Raw genomic sequence first — 16,003 nt, forward strand, 5'->3', positions numbered from 1 at the left:
CGTTTGCATTCAATGACTGAAGCTGCTCCTTGCTGTCCCTAAAAGACCCTGCTGCACTGTGGGCTTTTGTGGAGGATCCTTTGTGTAGGGATGGAAAATATTTCACCGTTACCACTAGTACCCCACTTTGGCTTGGACGTCCACGCAGAGGCCCCATCCCCCTGTGGCCATGGGCCCAGGCTCTCCTGAAGGGCTTCCAGTCCCGTTCGGCTGTCTTCGCCCTGTCCCTGCACAGAGTGCTGTGCCGCGTCTCCCGTCGCTCCTCTCCGCTATCCGCTCTCCCTCGTTTTCCCTGGCTCTTTCAGTGCTCACAACGCGCCCAGTCCCCCAGTTCCTGGGGTTCGGAAAAGCTTCCCGCAGTGGGGCCAGCAAAGCGAGGGAGCTCCCGGCACCTCTGCTGCAGGGTGAGCACGGGCCTGATCCTGTGCGGCTTGTCTGTGAGCTCCGTACTGAGCAGAGTGGGGGCGAAATTGCCGAAAATCAGGAGCATCGGGGTCTTGCGTCGCTATGGGCCGTGATGGAGGTGAGAGCAGAGTCCAGAAACGCAGCAGGGAGGCCCACGTGCCGGACCGGCGAGCTCCACTGTATCTCTGCCGCCCCGCTCTCTGCAAACGCCGTGGCTCTTCCTTCCTTCTCTTTGCAGCCCCCTCATCGCACCGTTCTGGCAGTGTTTTACCCCCGGCACAGACACTGGCAGATAATTTGCATGTTGCGCCTTCCCAGGTGAGGTAACCAGAGGTGAGGTGAACAAAGAAGGTGTTTCTATTGCTGCCTGTAGGTTTCAGAGTTAACCTGCTGAGCTGAAGGGAACAGTTTGTCCCTCTGAAACCTGTTGCTTTGGGTCACTCTACAGCGCTCAGTGACATGGCTCACAGTTGCTTTACTTGGCGGCGTTTTCTTGTGTACTGCGAGCAGCGGAAAGAGCCAGAGCACCTGCCTTCTGCAGCACCAACCCCATGGGCACCCACCCTTTTAACCCATTAGTTACAGCTTGTTCCTAGTGGTCAGCAAGAAGAAAGCCATCTTTTTAAAAGACTCTTCACACCTATCGTTCCCGCTCTCATCCAGGGAGGAAACTCCACAGCAGTTTAGGCAAACGTGTTTATTAATGCATTGGTTACCATTTTGTAATATGTGCGTCTCTCTCTCTCTCTCTCTCTCTCTCTCTCTCTCTCTCTCTCTCTCTCTCTCTCCCCCCCTCCCTCTCTCTCTGCTTCCCTGCATTTCAAAAAACTGTATTATTTTGACTGTCCGCCGCCAAGTGATGTACCAAGGAGCCTTTCCGGGCAGCTGCAAGCGGGGCTTTATCGAGAACTTGTGTGAACTTGTTGCCGGGTGCTTTTCCACATCATCATGTTGCACTCCTCTGCTCAGTGTCTGCCTGTTGTTTGGCACCGTATTTGATTAGCGGTCTGTTCAAATGACTGCAGGGAGCAATCAGTTGCTGCCTCCTACCTACTTTGACTCCGGGAAGAGATAAGAGCGGCTTGCTTGCAGCGTTTGCTTACCCTACTGTTTGCTAAATAGCAGATTGTTTCGATGCTTGTGTGCCGGTGATTAACCTGTCTGCAAAACATGGCCAAACGCTTGTGTGTGGGTACGGGTAGTGAGTCAGCCGCGATGGGGCAGAGCTGCCGTTTGCCGTAAACCAGCTGAGTTTCGCCGTGCTGCGGGTCACCTTTCTCACCCCTTGTATCAGTTCCTCGGTGCTTCTTCTGCCACCGTCTCCACCAAAGAGGTAACAAGCTCCCTCACTGAGACCTCTTAAGAGGGGGGATTTTGTCACGATGGCGTGCAAAGGGAGACGTCTCGTCCCCTATCTATCTCAGCCGGTTCCTGAACGTGCATCAGGCTGAGCAAGCCTCTCTCCACCACGCCAGGGCCCAAGTTGCTTGGACGCCGTGATTTAGCCTACGTTTCCCAGGAAGACGGGTTTTCTCTTCTCCCTCCTCTTTCTCCCCACCATTACGCCTTTTTGCCTCTTTTCCTAGCGAAGGGACGTATGTTCCTCCCAACTGTTTTCAACCCTGAGAAGCAAATTGTGTCCTTCTCAGACCAGGACTACCTGATGGCCCACAAAACTGCAGCTGAGCAGCTGGAGCAAACACCAGCAGGTGTGCACCAGAGGAGCATGTGGAGGACATGGTACCACTGCGTCGTTTATATGATTTACGGTGGTTTGTACTGACGGGCAGTTTCAGAGCGAGGACCCCAGAGTGTAATTCTAACTCCCTGCCTCTTTAGGGCCATCTGAGCCCCCTGCTCAAGATTAGAGGGCAGTGACTCTGTTGGCTGCTCGATAAGGTAGTATTGCTGGAGAGCTGTACGTGGAGTACTCAGCAGAGGCGGGTATGAGTATGACACAGATGTGAGATCTAAATGCTTTTTTAATGCCCATAAAAAAAATTATGCTCTTCAAATGTATTTTCCTTGCTTGCTTAACAAGAGGGTTTATTACTTCTCTTGCTAATACAGGAAGCCCGTGTAAGCACTTTGCTTGAAAAGCTAACGCTAGTCCACAGCTGTAATTAGATTCGAGCCCTGCTTTGCTTTGTGTAAGCTGGAAACAGCTAAGGGAACTGACATATATTTGCTTTGCAAATTGCTGGAGTGGTTTCAGATGTTAATGTTACCATCTTCATGGGAGGGTTTAACCCCTGCTCTGCTTTGGAGTGAAATCAGCTGGGTTTGCCTAGAGCTGGTGAATCAGGAGAGGTTCGCAGGACTGTGCACTGGTGTGGGGACAGCCTCGTGCCTCTGCCTTTGCTGTGGGGACAGCAGCAAAGGGGCAAGGCCAAGCATTGCAGAGTAATGGCGCGTTAACCCTGTCTCAGCCCCTTGGTGGCTGTGCATCCCTGTGCCTAAATGCCAGCGCCTGACGCAGTCTTACTGAAGCGCGTGTGAAATGAGAGAGAGAGGAATGAGCAGGAGAAGGGAGGTGGATTCTTGCCATGTTCAGACTGCAGAGAATTTCTGTCTGCAGTTGTAGTGACTGAAATAATACTATTGTGTTGGTAGTGTCTCCCTAGTGAGAGTCAGAGTCATTCGGGGTTTTGCCCTCTTTGTGCCTGAGCTGTAGTTTGCATTTGTTAAAATGCGATCCCCTGTTAAAATGCTGTGTAGCGCCCTTGGTGTTCTGGCGTCCTGGAACCGCAGTCCTACTTCTGCTCTCTCAGTGGTTCCAGCGCTTAGCAAGACAAAAACCAGAGGGTACTTGATGAAACAGAAAGGCAGCAAATAGAAAATACGTTGAAGAACTTCTTTTTATAGCACACGATTAACCTGTGGAAGTCACCGCCTCAAGCTGTCCCAGGGCTGGCAGTGTAGAGGGAGATGAAGAATGATTAAACCTTTCTGGGTGGTAAACTCTGCCCCAAGGGATAGTCTTTGGTTTATCCGCTTTGTTTTGATGTTTTTTTTAAAAAAAGGATGCCTGTTTCATAATTTAAAACACATTTCAAGAGCCACTTGAGGTTCAAGAGGTGACTTCATCCATGGATAGGGTTTGCTCCTTATGTTGTTGCATTACAAACATTTGGCTCTCGCAAACATTGGAGAGCCCTCAGTGAGCTAGATGTTGATTCTGTTGGTCAGGTCTTGTGGCCTGGCAGTTGCCTTTAAACCTTTCATTTCCTGGGCCATATCGTGGGTTGCTGCTATCGCAACCGAGCAGACATTAACGTGATTTTATTACCCAAAGACAGCAATCCTCAGCAGATTTCCACTCTGTCCTTTTTTTCTGGCTAAAGTCACTGCAGTATGGAAAACAGTTCCTTGCTGTGGGTCTCCCTAGTGGCAGCATTTTCTCCTCCCCGGCTCTTCAGAGCCATTTGCACTTAAATCAATAAATGATTTAAGGAGATGGTTTCTGAACTGACTAGGGAAGGGGCAGTGGCAGTGAAAGGAATAAGAGCATCTCAAGCAAAGTGACCACTGTGGTCAGGTCCTATAATGGTCTGAAGTAGCCATTCATCTGGATCTCACCCCAGCTCATCTTCTCCCAGGACAGCTGTCCACCCCTTGTCCCAAAATGTTATGTTTAACTCAGAGCTGCTCGGGGGAAATCCTTGGGCACTCTTGCCGTCTGTACTGAAGGGACGGTTCTCCAGGCTTGAGGATGCGAGCTGCATTGACCACGTTGGATTAATTATCTTGATTAAAGGCATCTGTTTTTCTCAGCTCTGAGATGCTTTAAACTGCTTATGTGGGGACTGAACATCTTGAGTAACTGCCTGGAAAATAAGGTTATGCTGACCAGCCCTGGCTACAAACCACATTGAACTGGGGTAGGGTACTTCATTCAATTAATGGGATTACAGCTCTGTTGAGCCTATTGGCCTAATTTCACCAGCTGTTGCCAGAAAGGAGGTGGGAGGATTTGGGAATAACGTCTTGAGAGACTTCCTTGAGTAATCCCTGGGTTACCTGCCTTTTGCCACCCTCCCTGACTCTCTCTATTTGGTTTTTCATGATGGTCCTGCAGGCTTTGCTGAAAATGGACTGTCAGGGGCTGGTCGTGCGGCTCATTCAGGACTTCGTGCTGCTGACCACAGCCGTGGAGGTGGCCCAGCGCTGGAGGGAGCTTGCTGAGAAGCTAGTCAAAGTCTCCAAGCAGCAGATGGATGCCTACGAGGCCCCACACCGGGATAAAACGGGGGTGGTGGACAGCGAGGTGAGAGTGGATGGTTCTCAGTGTTGGAGGGCTTCATGCATTTCCTGAGGTTGTTTTTGCTTGTGGCTAGTGCTCCAGATGTCTACAGCATGTTCTTCTGATGTGCCTTTATGGAATAAATGGGATTTTAATATGCTGAGGACATTAGATAGTGTTTTCACCTAGAATATGTTTGTTCGGAGATCACTGCATGTTGGGGATAGCATTACTCACTTGCTGGCTGTTCTGTCCCACACATGGTTAAAAGCAGCCACCAAGGCAAACTGTTGAGAGCCGGAGCTCTGCATTCAGCTCTGCTTTTCTCCTTCCCTCTCTCCTGTGTGATGCAGGCCATGTGGAAACCAGCGTATGACTTCCTACTCACCTGGAGCAGCCAGATCGGGGACAGCTACCGTGACGTAATTCAGGAGTTGCACACAGGGCTGGACAAAATGAAGAACCCCATTACCAAGCGCTGGAAGCATCTCACTGGCACGCTGATCCTCGTCAACTCCTTGGACATGCTTCGGGCAGCTGCCTTCAGCCCACAAGAACATGAAGATTTTGCCATCTAAGTGGGGTTTCCTGGAGCGATCCATTCTTCTGAATTTCATTTGTTGATGGTGTCTTTATTTTCTGCGTTTTTTCCCCTTTTTTGCAGTTGATTTTAAAAATAAGTGGAGAATGCTCTCACCAGGTTTTAAGAGGCCAAAGTTTGCAAGTTCTCACCAGGACTGGAAATCAGCAGGAGACATCTCTCTTCCTGGTGGGAAGGCATCCAGAGCAGATGTTTTTTCTATGCTATAGGGAATTGATACTAGTTAAACTATTTCTATTAAAAAGTTTAAAGCTGGCAAGCAGTGAAGGGGAGTGGGAGGGAGGGATCACAAAGAGAGAACACATTTTTTAGGCAATTACAAATAAACATCTAATTTTGTAATGAGCAGTAAAGGTTGTAACCACTTTAGGGGGAAGTTGTTGCTGTTTTTTATGTTGTAGAAACTGCTTTTAAATTATCACTTTTGAGATGAACATCAATCATGTAAATATATATTCAAGACGAAGCACAGTGAATGCCCTCTCCCCACCTCTGCTGTCGGGCTTTGGCTAACCGCCAGGCATGACTCTCTGTAAAACACCATATCAGCTTGGGATGTCTTCAAGCCAGCAAGCCTCTTACACCGAAAAGAATCTCTTTTTCTTGGTCACAGGCCCCATGACCCTTTTGGTTGTTTTTTTGTATGTACTTGCGAACATGCATTTTCTCTTTTGTGGATGGAGAGATGCTCATTGCCTATTTTCAAGTGCACAGGTACCATTTTTAACTGGGAGAACTGGCACTGCCCCTCACACTTGGCTGAGGGGATGCTTCATCCCAGCCGGTTGCTGCAGGGGACGTCTGGAAGAAGCTGGAGAGAGTTTTGGTTCAACAGAGACCTGCTCCTTGTGATAGAGGCTGGAAAGATGCTGGGAATGGTTAATCCTGCTATTGCGGTTACCTGTGCTTGGACACTTCTCCCCTGGAGTTCATGTTCTGGGGAAGTGGCCAGGAAAGCGGAGGGTGTTGTTGCAGTCTACATAACCGTTTAAAAAAAAAAAAAAGGAAAAAGAGAAAACGTCTCACCTAACTTGAAATCCAATCCAAAGCTCACTGGAGACTTGTTGCTCACTGGAGATTTGTTACGCGACATAATGCTCATTGCCATTGATTTCAGCGGGCTTCGAATTGGGCTTTCAATTGGCTGAATTGCAATTTAACTTGTAAATATTCTTTGCTATAAAACTGGTGCCATTGAGCTAAATAGTACTATGTGGCACTAAGTGCCCATACTTTTCCTCTTCTTTTTATAGCTAACTCTTTTGAATGACCTCCTTCTTCCTCCTGCTCCCTAGCTTTGAAATATTTTACATGGGAGGAAAATATTTTTGCACAGAAAGATGACTTTATTTTAAGTGCAAAGTTCCTTTATAGCAAAGCGCTGCTACCGCAGAAAGGTTAGTTGTTAAGGATGCTTTTCTTTCATGTTGATCCAAAAGAAAACAACCTCAAATTGGGAAAGATGCATCTTTTAAGTCCCAGAACTTTATACTGATAGGAGCACACAAGAAACAGGTTACTGTGGCCTTGCTGCCGGACAGGATGGGCATTTATCAGCCCATTGCAGGAGATGGAAACGCTAGTCTTTTGTGTCTCCACTGCAAAGCTCCAAGTAGGTTTAGGAAGTTGCAGGTGACATCAGCTCCCCAGCCAGAGCTGTGCTTGGGACAGTTTGGCTGGCTTTGTTCTATGCCTCTTCTCTCTGTGACCTAAGATATAGGCAGCTTGATGCAGCCTGCCTGGTCCAGGCAGTATGTGGGCATTTGATGGGCTCTTGGTACACCGGCAGATCATGCTACCAGAGCAGTCTCTGAAGGGAATGGTCCTCTTGTAAAGAACAGCCTGTCTGCTCTCATATCCTCTTCCAAAAAACATATTTGTTGCTCTCACTGGACCCGACAAAGACTGAATAGCACCTTAATTTCTCCTCAGGGGCTTTAAGGAGTTTCCTATGCAACTTACCATAGCACAGAAATAGGGTCTGTCAGGCACCTGAGCCCACCATGTATCTGCTTTTTATTAACAAAATACAGGCCACCGTAAGAGCATATTTTCCATGCACCAAGCAAAAATCCCCATTGCATTCCCTCATTGCAAACCAGAGAGGTTGAGCGCAAGCTGACAGGCAGATCTGCTAATGGACCAGCTCGTGGACATGCCGTGCAGTTTTTCCTCATGTGCTTTACCCAAATACTGGCTTTTGCTCTTTGAACGGCATGTACTGCACGAGGCTTTGGTCCTGCAAACAGAGCTGTGCTGGTCCAGAGCTCTGCAGAACAGCCCCCTGAGGCTTGGCAAGGGCTCTTCAAGGGCTTAAGCCAAGCCAGGTTGCTCGAGGCAAACGAGGAAAGAGGTATGGGCAAGGGCCTTGCTTGTCTCCTAAGCAGCCGTTAGCCTTCAAGGCAGAAATTTCAGCCTCCTGCGGTTCTGACAAGATAGGGACATCCCTGAAAAATTTCAGCATTTTGTTTTCCCCTGTTTTTTCTAACTACCTCAGGTACTCTGTACACCCAGCTTAACATTTCAGTGGCAGCCTAAAATACACCATGCTCAGCTCTTCTACTGTATGCATCCTCCCTCATCCTTCCTGAGCGCCACAGGAGCACAGCCGTCACATTTTGGGACCCGTGGAATAGCCGCTGCATTAATTTCTCCCCATCCTCAGTCAGAAATCCAGTCTCTCCTCATGTAGTGGGACTGGATGTACATCCTTCAAACACCTTTTACCCATTAAATGTCAAGCCCTTTCCAAAACTTCTGTCTGGGCTTTGCATTATTACTACAGTTTGTGCAGTAACTGGTTATTGTACTTAATCTTTTTTTTTTTTTTTAAGAAAAAAGGTTTTGGAAAAAAATATTGTGATTAAAGCTGTTATTATTCCAGTGCTACTGAGTAGACCTCATCTACTGTTGTTTCATGGTCACAAGGCAGCTTTGATGCGTGGGATTAATTTAATAGGTTTTCACCATATGAACAACTGTTTCTCGGAGCAGCTTTCTGCACATAGAGCCAGCAGTTCTTTGAGTCTTGAGCCTGGTTTTTAATCTCAATCAAATCCCAATTCAGGCTGTATTTCCATCTTGACCTTTCCAGAGGAAATTCACTGAAAGCAATCTCACTGCAACTTCTCTCTTAGGAGAGAAAAGCAAAGTGCAGACTTACTCCTTCTAGCAGTGTTATCTATTCTAGCCTCCCAAGCTGCTGTTTATGTCTCAACATTAGGTGAGACTTAAGAAATTTTTAAAAATGGGAAAAGATTGGGTTGCCCTTTTGCAAGATTTGTTTTGGTGCAATATCTTCCAAAGATTTTTTGGGGGCTGTTTTCTGAATGGAGAAAACGTTCATTTTATCCTCAGCCAAAGGCTATTAAGACAGTTGCACAAGGTGAGTGGATGTGTAAAAATGGACTTGGCCATGTCTCAAGTTAGAGAGTTGTCTTGAAGACATCGAGGAAGAGACTTTCCAATTGCATAATGTTCATATTCCAAAATCTCTGCTGCCAGGTTGCTTTTAACAGTCCCAGCGGGTTGATGCCCTAACCGCATGGACTTGGACTCCCACCTCAGGCTGGCAGTCGCAGTGCCATTGGTGCAAGCTCAATTCAGATTTCAGGACATGAAACTGAGATATTTAGCTATCTGGCTCTGGTGGTGGCTTCAGTTTGCCAAGGATGAAGGACAGACGTGATGGTTTGATTTAATCTTTGGCAAATGCATCTTGCGGTCTGGCACAGGGATACGCGTCCGGCTTGCTGAGCCAGGACTGCTGCTTGTTGTACATGAGAAGGAAGATGTATCATGCAGAGGGATGTGGTTAGGCCTTGCTTAGCACCCATCCATCTGTCCACACCTGCATGGGCGTTCTACAGTGTTCCCCTGAAAGCCCCAGCTCATGGTTGTGAGGAGATGAGAGATGGTTCCAGCTGCCTTAACTCCCTTGAATGTTTTTCACTTAAAGAATCTGTGCTTGTGAATGAGGTTTGAAAATGCTAATTCCTGGAGGTCTGGAAGATCCTGGACTTGTCAGCAGTCCCATCTCCCGGCCGTCTTTTCTGGGTTTGAGAGCATGTGGGATTTGCAGGTGCTGGTGAGGCTTGTCTAACACGCCTCCTAAGAAAAGCCTGGTGCAGACCGTGGCTTGCAGGAGGATGCACAGCAGCAGCTAACAAGAGCACGAGTCCAGGTTTCCAGAAGTGATTGCGTGCTTCCCTTAGCGCTTACCAATGAGGTATATTTGAGTTCACAGGAGTGCTGCCTAGCAGTCTAGTGCACAACTGGCTGAGGGCAGATGCAAGACATAATCTGCTGCAGAGTGAAGAGTTGGCTGCCAAAAATCTGATTGCTGCCACCTCCGTTGTGCTGGTTGAACTGCTTGTGCAGTGCCTCCTGATCCTATGCTACGTGGGACCAGGTGGGCAAAGGAAAGCCTACTATTTAACCCACACATTATGGTGCAGCATCTGCCCAGTCCATGTCCATGTTGATACAAGGCCACATGGCTCATGAAAGAGGTTGGAAATTTCCTTCTCAGCAACAATGTGACTCAATTTCCAAAGTAAAACCAAGGTCTAGCCTAGGGAAACATGAATAGAGCAGGCGAAAAAGCAAATAACCTTTTTGTGGCACTCATGAGCTAAGCAAGGTACCAGGCATCCCTTTGTATTGTCAAAGGGCATAAGCAGAAGTGTTTTTCTTCTCAGACTCTTCCAGGGATGATGCACCAGAAACCAGCTTTTAGCTGTCTCCTCCCCCATCTGTTCAACTCCTCAGCGATCGTTTGTTTCCCAAATGGATTTTTTTCCATCTAGCTAAACAGTTTTTTTTCCATCTAGCTAAACAGTTTTTTTTCCAGCCCTACCTTCAGAAGGATGTTGGCCTCCAAAGCAGGACAGAAGTATTACCAGTGCATTGCTCCAGCTGAGCCTTGCTCAGCCCATGCCACATCTCTCCTGCTCAGTTCGGTGTGCAAACCTATGGCACTCGCATGAATTGAGTGCGCTCCAGTTCAGACACCGCATCTGTGCTCTTGGGTCTTCAGTCAATTCAACAATCCCAGTTGTTGGGGATTATCTGCAGTCAAGACATGTTGCAATATGGTGAGCTCGTCATGAGTGCTTAGCAGACAGAAATTGGTTAGAGGACGCCTCCTACGTATTCCTCTTAGTGGCTGGTTTCTTTTGCCACCAGAAAACGATCATTCCCACTTGAATCTGGAGCCAGCTCCCCTCAGACTGGAGGCAGTGTCCTTTAATGGTAAATCTTTCCATTGGGTTAATCTGGAACCAAGAAAACTACCACCTTTGATCCATGGATGGCTTTTCTCATGTTCAGATGGCGCTTGACCTGGTAGCTCACAGGCAGACTCTTAGGTACTGGATAATAGGATGGGAAATCCCTTTGGGGCAGATATAAAAGGAGGTGGTTTTCAGCAGTCAGCCCAGCAATGGCCATCGCTTGCTGGTGAGGTCTCCCAGGGCAGCTCTTTTCTTCACTCAGGGCTCTATTGTCCAGCTGACGTAGGCTGGACTTTGTACCATATGGCTACGGCCATCCACTCTGCTTCTTTTAACAGATTGCTTCTTTCTGTGGTTTGAAGGACTTTTTTTACAAAGCTCTTCCCACCAGTCAGTAGTTTGTGCTCCTCTATCTCTGCACAGAGGCCCTCATTGTGCGAGGGTAATATACGTAATATACTGAAGACCAACACCCTGATTTTCTCGGCTGATGCATTAATGCTGGCTCTTGGTCCTCACGCAGTCCCGGATTCATGGCTGCATCTGTGGGCTCCTGGTTCTGTATGGAGGAACTTTTGGAATGGAATGGAATTCCATGCACCAGTACAGGCTGGGGACTGACCTGTTGGAAAGTAGCTCTGCCGAGAAGGACCTGGGAGTGCTGGTGGACAACAAGTTAAACATGAGCCAGCAGTGTGCCCTTGTGGCCAAGAAGGCCAATGGGATCCTAGGGTGCATTAGGCAGAGTGTTGCCAGCAGGACGAGGGAGGTGATCCTGCCCCTCTACTCAGCCCTGGTGAGGCCTCACCTGGAGTACTGTGTCCAGTTCTGGGCTCCCCAGTACAAGAGAGACATGGCACTCCTGGAGAGAGTCCAGCGGAGGGCTACCAAGATGATTAGAGGGCTGGAGCATCTCTCCAAGGAAGAAAGACTGCAAGAGCTGGGCCTGTTCAGCCTGGAGAAGAGAAGATTGAGAGGGGATCTCATCAACGTGTACAAGTATCTGAAGGGGGAGTGTCAAGAGGATGAGGCCAGCCTCTTCTCCGTGGTGCCCAGCAACAGGACAAGAGGCAACGGGCACAAACTGAACCACAGGAAGTTCCATCTGAACCTGAGAAAAAACTTCTTCACTGTGAGGGTGACAGAGCATTGGAACAGGTTGCCCAGAGGGGTGGTGGAGTCTCCTTCGCTGGAGATATTCAAAAGCCGTCTGGATGTGATCCTGGGCAATATGCTCTAGGTGACCCTGCTTGAGCAGGGAGTTTGGACTAGATGATCTCCAGAGGTCCCTTCCAACCTAAACGATTCTGTGATTCTGTGATTCTGTGAACTGCTTGCTGTGGATGCTGTTAAGAATATGCCCAGGTAAACGAAAATGCTTGATAAAGCAGCAGTCTTTAGGAGAGAGGATCGTTGGCAACTCTAAAGTGTGCGTACTGCCATAGCCCTAAGGCTCAGCCTCAGGTATTTGAGAGAGACTTTGTCTTGGCCAGCAGCTGGGCTTTAAAATTGTGCGTTCTGGACAATTGCATATTTGTTTTATTCAGGAGATTTTTGCAGTTATCTACTGTTTTACTGGCTGCTTTATTCTCAACCATCTGATGGTTTTTTTCCAGCCACTTTCCCAGAACTGCTTGTTACTTGCTTTGTGCAGATAAACATGCTTTGAGATGTACATAAACCCAGAAGAAAAACAACGGCATAATGATCCAGAATTAGATTACGCTAAGGGATCTGCCATTCCAATAATGATAACACCAGCCTGCTTCCTTAGAAGCTTCTGATAGCTGTGTATCCTATTGCTTTTCTTTCTTTTCCCTCACTTTTAATTGCTAGCAAATCTATTCTGATAACAAGGTATCTAAATTCAGCTGCTCTTCCTTATTCCTTTCCTTTCCTCTGTGAAATAAGTCAGTGCCAGTAATCTGTGGCTGGGGCAGTGACTGATATTGGGGGCTTCACAGTGTAGGATGGCATGAAAACGCATTCTCCAGCCCAGCTAGCGCTGGGCTCCTTCTAGATCCTGTGATGCAGCTATTTCCCCACCACAGGTCCCCTGTAAATATTTTCCATGTGGAGACAAGTAACCCCCAGGTTTTCCCAATGCCCTCCCTGTTTCCAGTCCATAGACTTATTTCCCCCAGGCTCTCTATGCCAAGCACTCACATAATGGGCTGGTCTCTGCTGGGTTTATTGTTCCCCTTCCAACTGCACCAGCACGAGCCCATTACGATGGGGAGATGCCTGTGCTGTACTGGACCCCCCCCCCCACCCCCGGGGAAGGGGGACCACCATGGAAATCAAAGCAGCCCTGATTTGTGCTCAGCTGCAGAGGTGATGCAGGTTCACCCCAGGGATGAATGTGCATGCACTGCCATACGCCCTCTGGGCTGGGAGGTAGGCTGCTCGAAGGCCAGTTCATCCTGGATTCAGTGCTTTCCTCTGTTGTTTGGCTTCTCATTGCAAATGACTACATTTCTGCAGCCTGTATTTTTCTATGTCTCTTGAAATTGCTTTCTGGTTACATATTTCAGCCCTTATCCAAGGATCGCTCTTACATTGCCTAGGCAGAAAGGGCACTAGCCATCTAATTTGAGCAGTTCTCCATTAGCTGTTTCTCTGATGACTGACTCCCTCTACTATTTCAACTTCAAGGAAATGATTGGATTCTTTTTTCCTGAGGCAAATCAAAGGATAGGCCTGCTTCAGCACGGGTCACCTTGGAAGTGCATTCGCACCCTCTTCTCCTCTGCTTAAGCTGTCAATACTGAACGATCATCTTGCACCAGCTCAGCTTGTCTCAATAAATGACTGAAACAAACATATCAAAAGGGGGAAAAAATGGTCCCCTCTAGGTTATCAGTGTCTATACAGAAAAGCTGTTATATCTATGATTTTTTTGCTTTATCTTCCCCAGCTCTCAGTGTCTGGATGCCCAGTACAGTTCATTAAAGACCCTGGAGGTCTCTGGGCATCTGTTTCCATCCCTAGACATCCCTGCTGAAAATGAATTGTTTTGCTTCCTTCCTAGCTCTTGATTCAGCGCTTGTTGTGGATTATCTGCAGTCAAGACACCCATGTCTTGCAATATGGTGAGCTCGTCATGAGTGCTTAGCAGACAGAAATTGGTTAGAGGACGCCTCCTACGTATTCCTCTTAGTGGCTGGTTTCTTTTGCCACCAGAAAACGATCATTCCCACTTGCTGTCCCATGCATTCTGACAGGACCACCTTCCCTCTCATGAACTGGAATTGAAAGTTTGCTTTGTCAATACTGTGGCAGAAAGGCTAGTAAAACCTGCAACGAGGACCATGTTGTGCAGCACTTGGATTTCTGCCTTCAGTGCTTGGGGTGGAAATGCCTGGGGGAAGCTGGGACTGACTCAAGGCAACTAGGAGGCACTGGAGAAGGGACTTGGCTTTCGGTATCAGGGAGGCTGCAGCCATAAGACAATGGGTGAGAGTGGGTTCTTCCTCATTCCACCACCTTGTGGGTGCTGGGCAGAGCGTTGGCGTGTCTCAGAAAGGATGGCAAAAGCAAAAGTGCCTACTGTTGTGCAGAGGGCTTTGCCAAGTGCCTAAATGGTTAGGAGCACAGCCACCACCTTGGGCTTTTTGAGCTGAAGCCACTCAACTTGCTAAAGCAACCCTCCTCCCTATAGTATTTCTGTTAAGGTCATTTGTAATTGTGCTCAGGGAGACCATCTGACCTTTGGCTTTGCCAACATCCCAGCCATATCTGGCTCTGGAGTCCTACTTCAGGTTTGGTTTTGTTTTCCCTGTCTTCTGGACCCGCATAACCTTTTCACTCTCGTAACCGAACAACTTAATCATAAGACATGGGCTGCAAGTTAACCAAAACAGTCACTGTGCCTTGAAACATAATTCCCGCTGCATAGCAGCAGCATGACCCATTCATATCGCCCATCATGAAAGTCCTTTATTTGATAACAGGCTTAACATAAAGATTTCCTTGGGGCTTGTCTCTTCACAACTCGGCCAGACTTAATCCATCTGTGAAATTTAACCACAGGATCAGGGAGTTCCAAGCAATAAATGGCACATTGGGGCTCTTCTGAATAATTTTTAAAAAGGAAAATACAAAGGGATGTTTTCCCAAAGGCTATTTGCGAGTGAAATTGGCCAAAATAGGGGCAAGCTTCAGTTGTAGGGTTGTCAGTTCTGTGGGAAGCGACTGACTGATTGCTGTGAGCTGGTGGGATCCTTACATGTGAAGAGGAATAAGCCTCTGGCTGGAGAGGGGAACAAGTTATTTTTATCGTTTAACAGATTTGCTTGATCTCAGCCGTACTGCTAGTTGTGTTTTTCCTTTCCTTCCCCTGCCCCTCACCTAATCCATCCTGTCCTAGTTTATCCACAGCATCCCTCTTCTTACAATGAGATTGTCTCAGACTGATCTCTTTGGGGAGTTAAGACCAACCATTTGTGGCCAAAACTCAAAGAACAGCCCCACCATCTCTCCAGCAGCCTCCAGAGGATAATTAACCTTGGGTTTGTGCCCTGCTTTGATTACCCCCCACTGAACATTAATTAAAGCTTCCAGCAATTGCTTTGTGAAGTCTCGTCTGGTGCAAACCAAGTCACTGGGACGCGATCTGGTCCCTCGCTGGGAGAAATAAATGAACCGGAGAAGGTTGCTTAGGAACAGATGCAGCTTTCTTTAATCTGTGCCCGTCACTGGGCCCTTGTTTTTTCGTTGTGTCGGCTCTCGGTGTCTGCATCTGATAATTCAAGTGTCTTTGCTGAAGGGCTGCTAGTAGGCTCTGTTTTGCCTTGTTCCTCTTGGAAATAATAAGAGAGGCTCATGCCGTAGGGCTGGGGAGATGCTCTTTCTCTCAGTGGCTGCTAGTGCCATCCAGCCCCACTGCCTCACCTCTGCCAGGATGAGATTCTGGCTACCAGAGTGGGGAAATGATGCTCTGCCTCCCCTTGGCTTTGCGAAGAGATGAAGTTCACTGATAGGCCAGAAAAGGCAGGCAGGAAGATCCTGCACTCCGCAAAGCTGTGCCCCCAAATTATCTAGGTTGGTAGTCTTTCGGGGATGAAATCTGCCGGCTCCATTCATTTCAGCTGGATTTTGTAGGGGGGTTAAGCAAAAGATAAGCCAGCCAATATCTGGCTGGAGGGCTTTAGGATTTGAGGGTGGCTGAATAGGCCAGACTGATGACTTGCTTTTATCAGCCTGAACAATCAGATCCTACATATGAGACTTTTTTCCTATCCTTAATAGAAAGGGAATTGATATTGGGAGCACCTGCTAATACCTATCAAAGGAGAATAATGCGACAGCAACTTTCTTCGTCTGGTTAGCATAAGCCGTGTTTGATCTCTGCGCACCTGCCTTAGGCCTGGTGGCAGGAATCCAATTTGTGAAAGATGAGCCCAGAGTCGGTATCTCCTCTCTCAGAAATACCGATGTCCTAAGCTGGCTCAGACAATGATGAAAAAAAAATCTCTAGACGGAGATGTTATCTTCTCTTCCCTTTGTAAGCCTGGTTCA

The 16,003-nt window shown here is 47.8% G+C and overlaps 1 protein-coding gene across 9 annotated transcripts in view; it reads left to right on the forward strand.

Moving 5' to 3' along the window:
* Window positions 1-8,147, forward strand: part of SH3BP4 (SH3 domain binding protein 4) — a 66,331-nt gene extending 58,184 nt beyond the window's left edge. For all 9 annotated transcript variants that reach the window (XM_068947713.1, XM_068947712.1, XM_068947711.1 and 6 more), the window contains 2 exons: window positions 4,484-4,672; window positions 5,002-8,147. In XM_068947713.1, the coding sequence (XP_068803814.1) occupies window positions 4,484-4,672; window positions 5,002-5,226 (414 nt within the window). In that variant the 3' untranslated portion in view covers window positions 5,227-8,147. The remainder of the gene's footprint in view (window positions 1-4,483; window positions 4,673-5,001) is intronic.
* The last annotated feature ends 7,856 nt before the right edge of the window (window positions 8,148-16,003 follow it).

Source organism: Struthio camelus, chromosome 6 (assembly GCF_040807025.1).
Source record: "Struthio camelus isolate bStrCam1 chromosome 6, bStrCam1.hap1, whole genome shotgun sequence".
Classification (NCBI taxonomy): domain Eukaryota; kingdom Metazoa; phylum Chordata; class Aves; order Struthioniformes; family Struthionidae; genus Struthio; species Struthio camelus.